Below are 17,313 nucleotides of genomic sequence, written 5' to 3'. Positions count from 1 at the left end.
ATAATCTCCCCTGGAGATAGCTGTAATATAAAGCTCCAATACTGCCTCTCACACTGCAGCCCATGCTTCCTTCCCAGTAACCGTGAATTATGGCTCAATTACGCTCACTTTGCCCTCTAAGCACCGGCAAGGAATGAGAGGGAGGGCTGCCCTCATGTTTTCGTTCCGAAAAAAATAAAGTGCACAGCACAAGCTTGTGCCTGCCCCTGCGCTGCCCCTCGCACACGCGGGCAGGGTCCCACTCACGGCGCAGAACGTTTCACAACCACCTTCCCTCCGAGGATCTGTGAAATCCAAGCTGTGCTCCCCATGTCTGCTCCCAGACAGGATCAAGGGCTGAACCTTCGAGCTACAAAAGCTCTGGCAACTACAGGTCCTCAGTTGTTTAGGGGACAGAGCTCAGAAAGACGACAGAAATGCTCATTTCGGCAATTTAGCCCGAGGACACTGTGCTGGCTGTATCTTTCATGCTTTGCTTGCTCTTAAGTCTTCCTCCATCCATTTCCCTACCAGTTACCTTCTCCCCATGCCCCTCAGAGCCACCTGGTCTCCTGGCCCCCAACCGCACCACCACCAGCACTGCTGACACCCGCCCCAGCCCCTTGCGCCGCCAGGCAGGCACCTGCCCTTCCTCCGTCCGGGCTCATGGAGAGCGAGCTCCCACAGCCCACGCACTGGGCAGCCAGGAAAGGAGAAGCTGCAGAAACAAACCTGTGTCCTACAGCTCACCACACGGAGCTGGAAGCACAGGAACAGTTACTCCGGAGCACAAGACACAGAAATGTTGCAGGAGGACGCTCTCGCAGGGACCCAAGGTCTGTCGCGCAGGTCATGTCCCGCGAGCCCTACCACAAAGCTGGCTCTGTCGTCAGACAGGGATGGACAGAAGCATCAGCAAATTATCCAAGGATGCTGGAGACTCCCAAGTGAACCTGACAGGCAAGAACGAAATGCAGGTCCTATTTCAATGTTAAATGCGCTCATGAGCATGTTCAGCTGGAAGTCAGAGAAGCAAAAGCATAATCCATGTTACTGAGAGAAAAATTCTAGTTCATATGTGTGGTCATCATGGGTGAAACCTCCTTCATCATAGAATCACAGAATGGTTTGGGTTGGAAAGGACCTCAAAGATCATCTAGTTCCAACCCCCGTGCCATGGGCAGGGACACCCTCCACTACACCAGGTTGCCCAAAGCCCCATCCAACCTGGCCTTGGACACTTCCAAGGATGGGGCAGCCACAGCTTCTCTGGACAGCCTGTTCCAGTGCCCCACCACCCTCAGAGTGAAAAATTTCTTTCTTATATCCAATCTAAATCTCCCCTCTTTCAGTTTAAAGCCATTGCCCCGTGTCCTGTCACTCCACACCCATGTCCAAAGCCCCTCTCCAGCTTTCCTGTAGCCCCTTCAGGCACTGGAAGGTGCTGGAAGGTCTCCCTGGGGCCTTCTCTTCTCCAGGCTGAACAGCCCCAACTCTCTCAGCCTGTCTCCATAGCAGAGGTGCTCCAGCCCTCGGGTCATCTTTGTGGCCCTACTCTGGACATTTCTTCTCATTTCTCTCTCCACCCCATAACACCTCTGCCATTGCTGTCTCTGAGCCTCCAAGGAGGAACTGTGACTCTTCGTCTCAGCTCTTGCACTGATCATGCTCAACGCTGCTTTTGGCACCTTAAACAGTGAAGGACACATGCTAAATGTCAGGGTGAGGTATCTGCTATTGACCCACTTTACAGACAAGCTTCTTGCAAGACTGAACAGCGTCACTGAGAACAGAAACGAGATGTGAACACTCAGCTCCAGGAGAATGTTTCGCCCCTGCTCCCGCACCCCCTCCCAGTGCAACATGACAAACGGTGTCGCGACGACCCGCGATGCTCAGCACTGATCAACAGCGCCGCTCTGGGAGCTCCAACTGCCCACCTTCGCCACCTCCTCCGCAGCCCCGCGCCCTGCCGTGCTCATGCCAGGACCGCCCGTGCCTCAGCCCAATGCATTTGTGACGGCGGTGCCAGGGACCCTCTGGTGCCGTTCCCACATGGGAGCCCCACTCCATCCGAAGGGAAGGATGCAAACTCAGAACAAATGTACAAGATGGAGGCACGTATCTCATTAGCCTGTGTCATGTTCAAACCTTCTCAGAGCAATTCTACGAGGAAGCAATTAGCTGGAGAGAAAGATGGGCTCGGAGCAGTGCCCACCTGCGCAGCAGGGACGGTGCTGGGGATATGTCTGAGCTGGTCCCCAGGACCCGCAGGCTTGTCCAGAGCTGTCTGACGCCTCCAGGGAGGCTCCTCAGCTCCCGACTGCCCCAGGATCAGACACATCCCATTGCCAGAGAGAGCCTGTCGTTTTTCAGCCCCTACACCAGAGCAAGGTTTGGGCATTTGAAGCTGCACCCCCAGCTCAGGCATTCTCGTTCCAGGGAGCGAGCCCAGTGACTGCAGCGCCCGCCAGCCCTCGCTGTACACGAAGAGCCGCACCAGCCAGCCCGCTGCTGGCGACAAAATGCAGGAAACCCCGGTGCTGCTCCAGTGGTGAGGTCCTCCTGCCCTCCCCGTGGAGAGAACCCGGCTACCAGAGCCAGCTGTGCCCCGCAGCCGCTGGGCCTCCCAAATGCCTGGCCTTGGCGCCCGAAATACCCTGCCTGCTCTGAGGGAGTCCCCCTTCCCAACCCACTCGCCATCAGGGCCGTGAAATTGTTGCGGAGCGGGTCGTAGGCAGAGCTGACTGCTTTGCCACGTTGATAAGCAGAGGGCTGAATCCGCTGCGCTGGCGCACGCGTGCACATTCACACGGCTGTCTTCAAATCAAGTTTGAACAGTTCCATGCAAATAAATCGCATTTACTCAAAGCAACTCATTAAATAATTCACCCACAGAGTCCCGAAGGATCTTGCACAACACTTGGCAGCTAAACTTTCCAGTCCCACAATAATCAGCCACAGCCACAGCCCCAGCGCGGTGACCCGCCGCTCTCCCGCTCCAGGCAAAAGCCTCCCTCCGCGCACACGCCAAGGCAAAGTGGATTGATTTAAGCCAAAGCGATCACCAATTTTAACCGTGATAAATCAGCTGGCAGAAAATCTGGATATAAATAATTGAGTCGGATGTTGTTTTGCATCGGCAGTCCTGTGCTATTTTCCTAAAGAAAGGCTGAGTCGGATCAATTCTTAACCACTACATTAGATTAATTTGCAATTTAATACAGACTTTACAACCAAAAGTACTTCTTCCTAAGCAGATACACTCTAACTGTATGCATCTATTTAAGCAATTACAATGTGAAATATAAATTCAATTTTTTAATTTTACCCTAATATTTTAGAAAACAGTAAGTAGCATATTTCTTACTTAATAGAGGATGAGTACTTTTTGACTTGTGATTTAAGTCAAAGTGGACCAAGACAAAAACTGGCATTAAAATATATTCATTTAGCATGTTAAAATATTTTTTGGTACTAACAAATTAAATACAACTACTCTAAGCCACCTGTGCTGGATTCATACAAAACGTATACGGAACCAAAGCATCCCTCGCACCTACAGGCAACAGACATAAAAAGGGACTTTTATCAGTAGTTACTTAAATTAACTGTTTCTTCGGAAGAAAGAGTTGGTGGGTCTCGCCCTCTTGAAATTGCCTTTTATGTCTGGAGTGGAAGTGGAAAGCAAGTTCTTCGTTGCTTCCTCAGCCTCCACCTGGCTCCTCACTTCTGGGTCTGCTCACCTGGGAGCTGAACCGGCTGAAACGATGGAAACGCACCGATTTGTGGTTACAAGTCGGGTTAGTACCTGAACCAGTTTCACACGCTTAACCACGGGACTCTTTGGGATCACTCGTTTGCTTGGCGCCAACTGAATGCCCCATGGGTCGCGGCACCCCGGGCCAGTGCCGTGTAGCTGCTCCGTGAGCCCCTCCTGCCGGCTGCGCCGGCTCAGGACCCTCCACCTGAAGCCACTGAGGGGCAGATGGATCACTTCCAACGCTGCCCATCCCCACGGCCCGGGGCACGGCGCACCCGACAGCAGCGCTGCAGGCAGGAGCCGGCAGTGTTATGTGGGCAAGGGCAGGGAGGGGCACAGCCCCCCCGGTCCCTCACTGCTCCAGTCCCTTGAGGCCACGGCGTGACTGTCGGTCCCCACGGCAGACGTTGGGGCTGCCAGCCCTGGATCCACCACCCAGATGCCCCGTGACGAGGGGCCCTATGTGCTGGCAAGCCTGTGAGCTGTGCCAGTACCGGCTGCCGGCATGCAGCCCAGTTTGTGCCAGTCTTTGGCAGTGCCAGAGCCAGCAGAAAGCCAGGGGCTACAGCACCCGCCAGTATGGCCCACTGCACACCTGAGCATCAGACCAGAGCTTTGCATCTTGCAACCAGGTGTGGTGCCCCCAGCACAGTCCTTGCCAGGGCTTTTCTGAGCACCCAGTGCCACGTCCCCCGTGCACGGGCTGTGTGGCTCTCCCAGAACCAGGCACCACCGCCCCGCCGCATCCCACGGGCTCCGACACCTCGGGCAAAGCTGGGGGGGCCACGGGGAGCGGTGCCAAGCTCTGCCCTGCTCCCCATGGCACCACTGCCCCACTGCATCCCACGGGCTCCGACACCTCGGGCAAAGCTGGGGGGGCCACGGGGAGCGGGCCAAGCTCTGCCCTGCTCCCCATGGCACCACTGCCCCACTGCATCCCACGGGTTCCGACACCTCGGGCAAAGCTGGGGGGGCCACGGGGAGCGGGCCAAGCTCTGCCCTGCTCCCCATACAGGCTGCTGGGATAAACTCCATCGACCCTGGCCAAGGGGTTCAGCACTAACCGTTAAACTGCAGCCCGCACCGCAGCGCCTTTGCAGAGGACCGTGCCCCGCGTTAACGACCGATGCGCAAACACCGGCCGCCACCTCTCTGCTCCGCACCCTCTTCACGCGAGGGGCAAACCGCCATGCTGCTGCGGACACGCTCCCAGGGAGCGCGCGGGCTCCTCGGCTCGCCCCAGCTCCGCACCCGGGCACCACACAGCTCGCCCCGACCTGCCCAGCTGGGTGTGAGGGACGCTGGATAAAGCATCACGGTTTGTTATACCGAGGGTCTCAGCCCACTCTTCCAGGATCCTACTGTCCAGATGCTGACAGAGCGCTCCAACGTTTGCGTTAGGAAAAGAGCCACAGAAAAAGCTACAGAGGGACTTTAAAGTATGTCACGCTTGGTGCCACATTCAACAGTAATGAGGCACGGGGCTGCACAGTGAATGAGAAAGATAAAAACCAGCCAAACAGCTGCCTCATTCATGGAGTACTATTAATCTGATCCGAAAGAGGCTGAGTTCCTATGGAAAAACAATGTGCAGCTTGTAATCAAAAAGCATCTCAAAGCATGTGCATAAGCTGTTTGATTCTCCCCTAAAAGGGGTGAAAAACTCAATCCGACTATCAACAGCTAGAGATGTTCACAGCAGCAGAAAGCAGATGCTTTGGCCAAGGATCAAAGTTTTCCGCACAGGTTTAGGCTGTTCCAGAGGCCAATTCCTGACCTCTAGATCTTCCCTTTGCAGCAATAAAGTTCTCCTGATTTTCTTTTTTTTTTTCACTGCTCACATAGCTGAGACAGAATAGAGCATGGAAAAGGAATTCTAGGATCTATGCGGTACTGGGAAACCAGTGAGAGGAGAAGCCTGGGACAGTGGAGAGCAGCCCGCACGCTCAGGAGCAGAGGGCTGGCGCGGCGGCCAGTGGCCACGCTCCTGCCTTTCAAAGCCGCCACGCCGGCAGGGCCACGGCGCCAGCCCCGCTCTCCTCACCCCTCTCTTTTCTGTCGGGCTCCCTTCCCTCCCCGGGCACCGAAACAGCCGCTGCACGGGCTGGCTCCCTCCTCCTCCGCTGGAAGGAAGGAAGGAAGCCGCAGCGAGCGGCGTTGCCGCATGGCATCGGGACACGGGGCCGTGTCCTCCTCGGCCCTTGGGAAAGGCCTCTGCGGTAAAGCACGGCTCTCCAGTCCTCGAGTTAAAAATTACCTCGGAGAAGATGAAATGCAAGAACATGACTTGGAGCTTTTTATTCCTGCTTTGTGATAGCAGACACGGACCTAAGTAGAGCGCGGTGTGGGTGGGTGTCTATTTAAATCATGGGCTCCATCCACGCTGCCAGGAGCTCACAACACATCCCCGGTGCCGGTCAGTACAAACACTTGAACAAAGCTGGGCACCAGCTCCCTGGGCTCCCTGCATGCGCCCTGCAGCCCCGGCGAGGGCGAGTGCCGGTGCCGGCTCCGCGCAGAGGGACGGGCAGTCACCCCTTCTGCCAGTGGCGACGTCTGTGGACACCGTTTTAACCAGATCCAGCTGAACGTAACCCAGTGGAGGAGAAAGGCCTCCGCTCCCCATGAACGAGGCGGTTCACGGACACGTCAGGCTCCTGGTGCTGCTGCCGGAGGGGGCCCATCTCCTCCCTTGGCCCCACCAGCGCACGCCAACCCGGCGCAGGGAGCTGTTGCAGGTTAAAGCTAACGGGGAAAAATGTTATTTTAACCTTCAGCAGCTCCTCGGTCTGGCTTTAACATGATTTAAAAGGGAAAAGAAAAGAGTTGCCAGCACACAATGGAGAAGAAAAGCCCTTGGAAATCTCTGGAGGAAGTCTCATCAGCTGTACACTGCCGTTCCTCTAGATCTTTCCGAGCTATTTCAATGAGCTCCAGCTCTCTGAGAGTTAGCAGCTTCCTAAGCACCACTCGTCTGCAAGAGGCTCTTATCTCTCTGCATATACATTTTTAATGCAATGTGCTGAGCCATGATTCCTTGGAACAAGTTTTCCCTGCTTCCAGTGAAAAAGTAAATAGCAACCTGCGCCTCGTCACTCCGTAATTACAAGCACAGTGGCAAGCGGCCACGTGGAGGGCGGCCAGCGCTGCCCACCCGCTGCTGCAGAAAGCCTTTTCCTATGGGATACGTCCCCGGTTTGGTCAGACACCTGGAAGGATTTCAGCACCAGCACACACTGCAGACAGAGAGGACTGATGACTACTGAAGGCATTTTTGCCCTCTTCTAGGATTATTTCTGTATTTTCACCTTTTCCTATCACTGGACCCCAAACGAGGTAGCAACTCGCTTCCAAAGTGCTCCCGCCACAAGATTGGGAATTAGTTTTCAAATATGTGTTAATGATACAGTCCCACAACTCATAACTATTTCAGAGAAACAAACCTTAGTCGGGCATGTTTCTGTCTCCTTAAAAAACAGACTATAATCTCATAAATGTTGTGGGTGTTCTGGATAAAATTATCCCGGGTCTCCACCGCCCTCTCCCACAGAGCAGTGCACAGCCAGAAGCTGAGCTGCGGTGGCTCTTCCCGGAGGACACGCAGCCGTGGGCCGAACGCAGGACCAGGCAGTGGAGATGGAGAAGCTCCAGCAGCGTTGGAAAGGATGCCCAGGGCCCTGCACATTGGCCACCTCTCCCCTTTTCCAGGCTTATGGTCCCCTTCCATGCCAGGGCCAGCACCAGCGCGCACCAGCAGCTCACACAGACCCATACTGGGGAAGAAAGAGGAGGCTGCCGGGTTATTAAACTCCAAATAAATTGCTGTCTTGGGAGTCACTGTCAAAACGAACCCAGAGCCCAGGCTGTCAAAACAAACCAATTCCCTGCCCTACAGCCATGGCACGGAATGGGTCTGTGGAGTGAAACACCAGCACAGCACCGACGGCCGGCGCACGGAGCTCTGCGCCGGACACCACTGCCGCTAGTGACGAGCCCAGCTCCTGGGCCACTGCTTCCCTGGCATGGCTGTGCGGGTAGCGGGATGGTGGCCGGAGGCTTGCAATGGGGCCAGCGGAAAGGCCGGGCTGCCCACAGCACGCCGCACACCGGAGCCTGGGCTGCAGCCCCGCGGTCCCACAGGGTCTGCTCAGCCCTCCTCGGTCACAGCACAGGGCTCACCCCTGCCCACCCACTCTGTTTTGCACAGCCCATGGAGCGGGGTTACACCCAAATTCAGCCACGCACTGACACACACCAGGGCAGCTGGGAGCAGCCGGGGTTTACCGGGAAGTGTTAGATCCTGCAGAAGATGATCCCTGGAGCCAGCGAGCAGAGTGGCACTTGCCAGCCACGGCGTCTGCAGGCGGTTGCTGAACGCAGAGCACATGGGCTCTGCCCCTCGTGAGCTCAGCACCACGCAGTCCTTAATTACACCATCACACGCCGCTGCTCAAAGGCTGCACCGCCGACCAGATGATTTTCCTCCTCCTCTGATACGACAGCAGCCTCTCACATTTTCCTGCGCAGCAGCAGCTGATGGTGAGGAGGGATTCTGTGCAACTGAATGGTCCCCTGTGCTGATTCATATCAACACACACTGTATACAGAGCAGACCTACCCAAACACTGCATGTTAACCCCCCTGGTGCCAAGGGGTCCTGCAGGGAGCCAGGACACCCCCGAGCGCAGTGCTGCCCCAGGCCTCTGCCGTCACGGACCCAGGAACCCTTTCCTGTTCTGCCAACACCTGAAGCCACCCCGGGAGCAATATGGATTTGGGACGGCAATTCATATAAAGTACACATGCCTGCAGGTTTTCACTACGATTTTTACTATTGGATTGTTAACTCCCAACAGTTAAGAAGTTTCATTTATCCTTTTCATATCAATTGCTTCCATGAGCTCAGCGTTTCTGCCTGCTGAGGCGTCCACAGTCAGCACCATGTTACTGAGCCCGTGGCACCTGCACAGCCGTGCAGAATAAAACTCTCTGTAGCCGCAGGAAAGCAGCCAGTGCTACTGCACCTTGTCCAGGAAGGCAGAGTGGGCTGCGGGCAGGTCTGCTGGGGCAGGTCTGCTGGCGCAGGGTGCAGCAGCCCTCCCAGCTGCTTCACGCGCTGCGGAGCGGCTGCAGCTGCCGAGCCAGCGCAGGTAACCGGCACCTCTGCACATGCTTTCCACAGTTAAAGTCCGTCCTGCGTCGTGGGCAATCACCGGGGCACAGAGCACACGGCAGCGGAGCAAGAGGCACTGCCACTCCCTGGCTCAGAAGAGAGGTGTCCACTGACATTCCCTACACCCCCCATCTTCTCTCTGCCGCTCTTTTAGGGAGAGGAAAGGGCGCAGCAGGCAGCATGTTTTACAGAAAGGGTCTTTTATTTACAGACATGTCAGCCCTCCTCTGCAAACTGCCTGGTCAGAACCAGTGTCCCTTGTGGCACGGCCCCGCTGCAGCACCCAGAGCCACGTCAGCAGAGGCGCCGTAGCCCCCTGCCCACCCGCCGTCACCGGTGGGCAGCTCGCTCAGCCGTGGCTCGTGGCCACCGCAGCCCTGCCTCACCCGCTGCAGGGACGCAGCACGGGTACCGCTTGCAGGAGGGGCTGCAGCCACACTCACGGGCCTGTGGCACAGTGAATTCAAATCCATTCCCAAACGAATGGCAAGCCACAGCACCTCCCAGCAGCCTGCCTGCCCACCATCCATCCTGGCTAGGCAGAACTTCAGGAAAACTTTGCCTATCTCTCTTTTATAATAGGAAAATTTATTTCTTCATTTCCCCTGGCTCAACAGAAGAATCAATGCTTTGTGCATTGGTTTTCAGGCTCTTCTTTCATTTGCATTAAGGAGATAACAAGCCAGAAAATATTAACCTGAAGTATCAGGTGACAGAAATGGGATGAGCACAGAGCCTTTTCTGCAGCCACAGAGGGAAATGAGCAACTTCACATCCCACGGAAGGGAGACCTCAAACAGCCTCTTACAAACGGAGCTGGGTGGTCCCACGCCTCCAAGGCCTTTGGTTGTGGGGCATTTCCCCTCCGGTCCCTGACGTAGCATCAAAGCCCGGCGTGGAGAAGGAGCCCTCCAACAAGACAGATGCCGGCACAGGAAAGCCACGTCAGAGCCCGCTGCCTGGACACCACAGGACATCCTTCCACAGGATGCAGGTCCTTCAGCATCGCGGGGGCTTTCCTGGCTGCTACATAGCTAACGGGCTGCTTCAGCACAATCCACTCTGCAAATGAGACCAAATTCTCCGCAGGGCTGTGAGTCCACCTCCCTGGCTGATCCTGCCAGTTTGGGAACCAGCGACCTGGCCTGGAACCGCCACGGCTGTCACCACAGGGCTGCACCCAAACAGGTGCCACGGGAGATGGCAGCTCCGTCCTGGCACTGCCCGCTCTGCCAGTGCTGAGGAGCATAGCCCGCGTTCCCGGCGTCACCATGCAGCCATGCTCACACACCTCCCATGGACGGATGTTCCCAGCCCGTGTCCTCGCACGCCCGCCTTCCCTGCACAGCCCAGACCCAGCCCACACGGCACCGTCGCATGAAACCCGTCCTTGGCTCTGTGCCTCTCCAACACAAACGGCTTTCTGTCTCTCCTCCCAAATTAGCATCTGCCCCTCAAAGGGTCTCTTTGCTTTCGATATCACTCTTCCCCACCACTACAGCACCAGTTGTCCTTCCTCCTCCGGCCAGGCCACCACCACGACCTGCCACAACGTCACTCCACCTCAGGGCTCCCAGCAGACCGGCTGTCCCCTTGTACCTGCTGTCCCCCAAAACCTCTTTGCAGGAGCACAGTGCCCACAGTCCGGGTGAGAGGAGCAGGAGCTGGGGTCCCACCACGGTGGCCCCCACGGCAAGCTGGGCAGGCTCAGGCACCTCCCAAAGAGCTCAGTCCCCAAACACACACAACATTGCTTAGAGTCCGTCAGAAACTGCTAGTGAGAAGGGAGGAGAGGAGGCAAGGACCCAAAACTGAAGCAACGAGATGTTCCCATCTTGTGGCACCTTCCCTTCCCCAAACACCTGCCTTGAGTGCCTCAGCTGGCACACAAACAGCTCACAGAGGGGAATAGGGGACAGCAAATTTTGGGCACCATGAAAAATACCCAGCTAAGTGGCGGAGTTGCCTGCCAGGGGCCATGCAGGACAGAGGACCCTTCAGGCTTGTATGGCATCGCATGGCTCCCAACGACAGCCCCAGGCACTCCCCAGCACAGGAGCAGAGTGTGCCAGCATGTGCCAAGCACTGCTTTTCTCCCACAGCCCCAGCCTCTGCCCCTGCCCAGGACAGTCCATGCCCCCACCACCTGCAAGGCTGTCCTACACCCATAGGCTTTGGGAATGTGCAACTCAGGAGGCTCCGGGGTGACCTTATAGCGGTCTTCCAGTACCTCAAGGGGGCCTACAGGAAAGATGGGGAGAGGCTGTTCAGGAGGGCCAGTTATGATAGGACAAGGGGTAATGGTTTTAAAATAGAGGGAGGTAGGTTCAGGTTGGATATTAGGAAAAAATTTTTTACTATGAGAGTGGTAGAACACTGGAACAGGTTGCCCAGAGAGGTGGTGGATGCTCCATCCCTGGAGACGTTCAAGGCCAGGTTGGACAAGGCCCTGAGCAACCTGATCTAGTTGGAGATATCCCTGTTCCTTGCAGGGGGGTTGGACTAGATGACCTTTGAAGGTCCCTTCCAGCCCTAACCATTCTATGATTCTATGATTCTAACTCCCTGGGGCAGCTCTGCCCATCAGAAAGGAGGGCCATATGCAAGCTCTGTGTCGGTCCTCTGAGGGGTTTATAGCCTGTTTCTGTCCCCAGCAGAGCTCTTCACCTACACAGCAGGGAATGCCACCACCTGCTTCTGCACTGGGAGAAAGGCAGTCTCCTTTTGCTGGTTGAGATGTGCTCCCAACCAAGCACACCCCTCCCCAGCTTCTGCACTGCAGAAGGGCCCATCCTTCTGCCCCATCTCCACCTGCCTCTCTGCATCCCACATATCTGTGCGGAGTAGGAGACATGTCCTGTTCCTCCTGCGCTCCAGGTTCCATCTCTCAGGCTGTTGTCTGGGCGTAGAGCAGCTTAGCCTCTCTTCCCTGAGCTCAGAGCTGGTGCAGGTTGCTCAGACTATTTAACCTGAAAGTGCTGGCCCATCACTAGGATGTAAACAGCCAAGTGCCTGAAGAAACTGCCTTTTCAGAGACCAGGTCACAGCCTCGGTAGAGATTAGCACCTAACAATGGAAAACATTAACAGTGAATTCAAAGGCTTCCAGCTGAAAAAAAAAAAAAGGCAGTCATGGAGAGTTCGAAAGGCACCTAAAAGAGAGACAATTCCAAGAGAGCTGGGAAACTTGACTTGAAAAGTCAGCCGCTTCACAGTCTAAAAACCCACCTGGAGGCTCCAACCCTGACAGAAGTCATGAACCTGAATAAGCTGAACTTTGCCCAGCTGAAGCCCTGGTCTCCGAAACGCTGGAAGCTAATGGAGTCTTGTCACCTGTTACTTATTACTGAAAAGCCACTCGTTCACCCTGTGCCTGAAGATCCCAAAAGAGATAATCTCTCCAAGCAGAGCTTGCTCTAGCACAGCCCGTGGCCCATCAGCCCTCTGCTGCAGGGCCAAGCCAGCCCCAGAGGCACCCATGAGAGGAGGGTACGGGGTCACTTCAGATTGTGCAGGGGCTGGAGTTCAGTGAGCAAAAACTCCTGCACACCAACCCCTTGCCAGCACCACACGGTCCTGCAGAGGCCAGTGATCCCTGTTGGGATCCCATCCCTTCTCCTTATGTTTGTGCTCTTCCTAGAGCAAGCAGGGAAGAAAGCCTCTTCTCTTGGATGATGCCTGATGCATGTGCCCCATCACTCAGAGCAACGCAACCACTGGACAGGTCCAGGCAGGAGACGCAGAGCCCAGCCAGAGGAGGTGAGGAGTGCACCCAGCACAAGGCAGGCATTTGACTGCCTCTCTTGCAGGTGCCATCAGGGTCCCGTGCCTTATCCCTGCCTACAGGGCGCCCTTCCCTTTCCTCAGCCCACCTGAGTCCCAGTCTGCACCCGCAGGCTGTGAGATCCCTGCCGGGGTGCAGACACTGACCCTGGCCAGGAGCAGGAGCCCACACAGACCCACAGAGCGGCCCCAGTGTCCCCCAGGGACAGCCACCGCCGCAGCAAAGCCAGCCAAGCAGAGCAGCAAAGGCAGGGGAAGCACACCTCTGGGAAGGTGCCTCGGGGCATTCCCTGCCCAACAGACACAAGGGAAGGACAGCTCGACAGCAGCTCCTCTGAAGTGCAAAGGCCTGTCCCAGCCCAGGGAAAAGGTTCTGACCAGCAAAAGACCCCTCCAGGAGAGGGGTCCCCACCTGGCCGGAGAGACAGTGTGCCACAGCCCTGCTGAGCCTCAGCTGCTGTGGGAAGGAGCCAGGCTGGGTCGGACAGGTGCCAGCACAATGCCCACTAGCTGCAGAGGGGAGCAAGAGCCTGTATGGGCCAGGAACCCGAGCAGGGCAGAGGTCTGGGATCCTTGCTGCTCTCCACCCAGCTGAGACCAAGGACCCCTGTGTCCTGTAAGAGGGAAGAGGAGGCAGGGAACGCACACAGCTCTAGAGCATCTGTCCTGTGAGTTTCGCCAAAACACAGCAAACATCCTCTGACACATCCCAGGGTGGCTCATGGAGGAGACGGGAGTGCAGCGGTGAGCCCAGCAGTGGCAGATAGGACAGGCTCCATCGCTCATTTTCCCCTTGTCCCCTTTCGCACTGCTCAGGCCCCCATCTGCTGGGATGTCACCTTGCAGACAGGGACCAAGCCTGCACAAGGTGCGAGGAATGAGCACCGTGAGTGCCGGGATCGGAGAGCCGATGCACGGGGATGATGCACAGGAGCCTAAGGAAGTTCACCGCCAGTCACAGGGCACTATAGAGCTCTGAGGGATGCATGCTGTTAAGCCAGTTGGGGTTTTCTTGCCTCCCTTTATTTAAGTGAAGGTACCTCAGCAAGCACAGAAGAGGAGTTTGCAAAACAGGCAATTTGGGAAGTCAGTCCCCACCCAAGCTGTAAATGCAACAGTCCTCTGCAGGGACTGCCTTGGCCTGAACGAAAAGGATGCCCCTGGCACCAGCCCGAGCACGGCTGCATGCCGGTGACAGCGCAGGAGCACTGTGCAGGGAGCAGCACGATGTGGCTGGCTGCCCTGGCCCAGCCCGCGGGGCAGCAGAGGGTCCAGCAGAGCAGCTATCCCACCGTCCTGCTGCCCACGGCTCCCCAGGGCACAGCCAGTCCCTGCTCTGCAGGCAGCCTGCACCCAAATCTCCCTTCACCCTGCCCCTCCCTGCCCGAGGAGTGGGTGCCACAGCACCGCCTCCCATTCCCACCTGGTCCCGTGGAATCCAGCGTCCACTGCCCCGTGGGATGGCAGCAGGGACATGGCTGGTCAGGGAGCCCCGGCCCCCACCAGTGCCGTGCCCGCCCTGCCAGGTCTGCTCGCACTGCACAGCCGGAGCCCCGGGCTGAGGCTGCAGCGCTCACCAGCCGGGATGGAGCACGGAGAGCTCTGCCCCCGCCGCGCTGCCCCTCGCGGCGCCTCTGCCCGCCTGCTCGGCCGTCCGGGGGGAGCAATGCCCCCAGCCCCAGGCCACCCGTGGGTCTCCCCAGCTGCCTCTTGCCCATGCCAGCCCCACCCCAGCCCCTGCCCACAGAGGCTGCACCAGAAGCACTTCCACTCTTCAGCTCCCTGATACACATCCGACCCTGGGGAAGGGAGATTCGGCAGGGAAATTCCTACTGCTTACATGCAAAGGTGCTCTGCTCTGCGCGAAGTGCCCCATCACCTCCCCTGCCTCGGGTGATCTGCGGTCTGGCAGGGCTGAGCTGCTGCACCCTCACTCTCGGACTGTGCCCTGCTGCAGTGGAGGGCTTGTAAGGAGGAAGGGGGTGGGAGGTTACAACACACCATCACACTGACTCCAGCATCTCTGCTTCCTCCAGTGCCCACTCACGCTCCCAGAACAAACTAAGACAGGCAAGGGAGCGCAGAGCAGTGCCCAAGGAGCAGCAAAGCACAGGGGTGGATCGATGGCATGGTGCAGAGCAAGCCCTCCCTGACAGTCCCTGGGCCCTGTCCCGCGCTGCATCACACAACCTGCATCACACAACGGGATCCGGGCTGAGGGCTGGAGCCAGGTGAGACCCGGGTCTGTGCATCAGCTCAGGGACGGGTGTGCGCAGGGATGACAGAGGAGGAGCTGATGTGCTGGGGCTGACAGAGCAATGAAGGGAAAGAGCAGACACCGCATCCTCAGCTCACAAAGCCAGCTGGGGTGCAAGTGAGCGGGTGTAAAGCCCCTGCTGCAGCACAAGGTCAGTCCTGGCTAGAGCACAGTGTCTGCCCCATTCTTCGACAGCAAAGGCAGTGCTGCCTTGTCTGCCTTTGCGCTAAGCAGAGCAGTGCCTGCGAGTGTGCCAGCACCTCAGCCCCAGGCACTTGGCCCTCAGCCCCAGCACCACCATCCTCTAGCAACTCTCTGGCCCCAGCCACTGCCCCTCCATCGCTGAGCAGGACCACCACGCCAGTCCCCAAACCAGAACTCTTTCCCCACTAAAGAGAAGTGCTCTCACTTCCTTTAGTCCCCCTCACCCCCAGTAACACTCTGCTCACCCCGAGACTCCGTCTCCTCATCTCTCCCCACCCCCCATCCGCAAGGGGCATCCCCTCTCCCGCCCACACCACCTCATCCCAGAGCACAGGCTCCCTGTGCCTCGCAGCCTGCACATCCCCGGGCAAGCCACCGCTCCCAGCGCGCCACCCTTAATGAGCCCTCTTCATTAAGAGCCACAGTTACTACAGCCCTTCAGTGAACTTTTTCCCTGCACTGATCAAGCTCAGTCTCCGAGCGCTCACTCCCCCCAAGCAGCCAGCACCCCAGGTGACCTCCAGCACTGCCCCATCTGTAAGAGCCACCCCACACCCTCCGTGGCTCACTGCACCCTGTCCGGGGATACCCGCCCGCCATGCCACACGTGCTGCCCCACACGGCGCTGTCACAGGCACCTCCACGATGCCCATGGCCTCCTGTGACACCCCCTCGGCTCCTGGCAGGTCATGCCAGCACGTCCTGCCTGCGGCACAGGCACGGTGGCCCGGCACACCGTACCGCGCTGTACCACCGTCCAGCCCGGCAGTGCACTCAGCGCACACCCCGACCTGCCGTGCTGCCCCGGGCCTGACACCCGCAACCCGCTACGCCCACATCAGTCCCGTGCACAGCCCACGCACCCCCCCGCCTGGGCGCAGCCCTGCTGCCCCACACCCTGCCCAGTCCCCTGCCCACTCCGTCAGCGGGCAGGCGGCCACCTGCTCCCCGCACTGCGCTGCGGCTCCGTGCTCCCGCAGCCCGGCCCAGCCGGACCGGTGCCGGAGCGCTACCGGGAGCGGTGCCGGGAGCGGTGCTGGAGCCCCCGGAGCCGCGCCCGCTCCCCACTCCCAGCCCCGCTGTCCCCCGCGCTCGGGGCGGGCGGAGGCGCGCAGCCCGGTCCCGGGCCGGTGCGAGCCCCGGCAGCGGGAGCGGCCCCTCGCTGCAGCCGCACTGGGAGCCCGGAGCGCCCCGGGAAGGCAGCGCCGCAGCCGGGGCTGCCCGGCCCGCTCCGCCCGCGTTCGCCCCGGGCTCTGCGGGGAAAGGGGAGCGGGGCGGTGGGCGGCGGGGGCGGTGGGGAGCGGGGGCGGTGGGGAGCCGGGGCGGTGGGGAGCGGGGGCAATGGGGAGCGGGGGCGGTGGGGAGCGGGGGCGGTGGGGAGCGGGGGCGGTGGGGAGCCGGGGCGGTGGGGAGCCGGGGCGGTGGGGAGCGGGGGCGGTGGGGAGCCGGGGCGGTGGGGAGCCGGGGCGGTGGGGAGCCGTCTTGCCGGGCCCGTGGCCGGCCGCCCCCCCGCCCGCGGCGGTGCGAAGTTTGCCGGGTGGTGCCGGGGCAGCAGCTGTCGCGGAGCGGGGCCGGGGCCGGGGCCGGGGCCGGGGCGGGCACTTACCGTCTGCTGGAGGTCGGGGATGCCGATGCGGACGACGATGGCGCCGGGCGCGGGCTCCTCCATGCGCGCCGGGGCCGCCAGCTTGGGGGAGCGGGGCCCGCCGGGGCTCCGGGCCGGGTCGAGCCGCGTCTCCTCCCGCAGGCCGGTGCCCGGCTCCCCGGCGGCGGCGGCGCGGGGCTGTCGCTCCGGCGGCGGCGGCTGCTCTGGCGGCGGCGACTCCGGGCTCTCATGTTTGCTGCCGGCGGGGCTCAGAGGCATGCTCCGTGCGGCGCGGCGGGGCGGCCGGCACCGGCACCGGGGGCCCTGCGGGGCGAGGAGAGGCGGTGAGTGCGGCCGCTGCGACCCGCGGGGGCACCCCGGCCGGGACCATCCCCCCCGGCAGGGGCCCGGCGGAGGACCCCCACCCTGCACACGGGCACCCCTGCGGGGAACCCACGGGGAAACCCCGGCAGGGACCCGGCGGAGGATGCCCAGCCTCTGCTCGGGGACTCGGTGGGGACCCCCGGCAGGGGCTCAACAGAGGACCCCCACACTGGAAAAGGTCCCCTT

The 17,313-nt window shown here is 59.4% G+C and overlaps 1 protein-coding gene across 2 annotated transcripts in view; it reads right to left on the bottom strand.

The window, feature by feature from the left end:
* Positions 1-17,022, bottom strand: part of SHANK3 (SH3 and multiple ankyrin repeat domains 3) — a 343,838-nt gene extending 326,816 nt beyond the window's left edge. For both annotated transcript variants that reach the window (XM_086609695.1, XM_086609696.1), the window contains exon 1: positions 16,765-17,022. In XM_086609695.1, the coding sequence (XP_086465821.1) occupies positions 16,765-17,022 (258 nt within the window). The remainder of the gene's footprint in view (positions 1-16,764) is intronic.
* Between the last annotated feature and the right edge of the window lie 291 nt (positions 17,023-17,313).

This window comes from Tauraco erythrolophus, chromosome 4 (genome assembly GCF_009769465.1).
Source record: "Tauraco erythrolophus isolate bTauEry1 chromosome 4, bTauEry1.pri, whole genome shotgun sequence".
Lineage (NCBI taxonomy): Eukaryota > Metazoa > Chordata > Aves > Musophagiformes > Musophagidae > Tauraco > Tauraco erythrolophus.
This window is presented reverse-complemented; position numbering and strand designations above follow the sequence as displayed.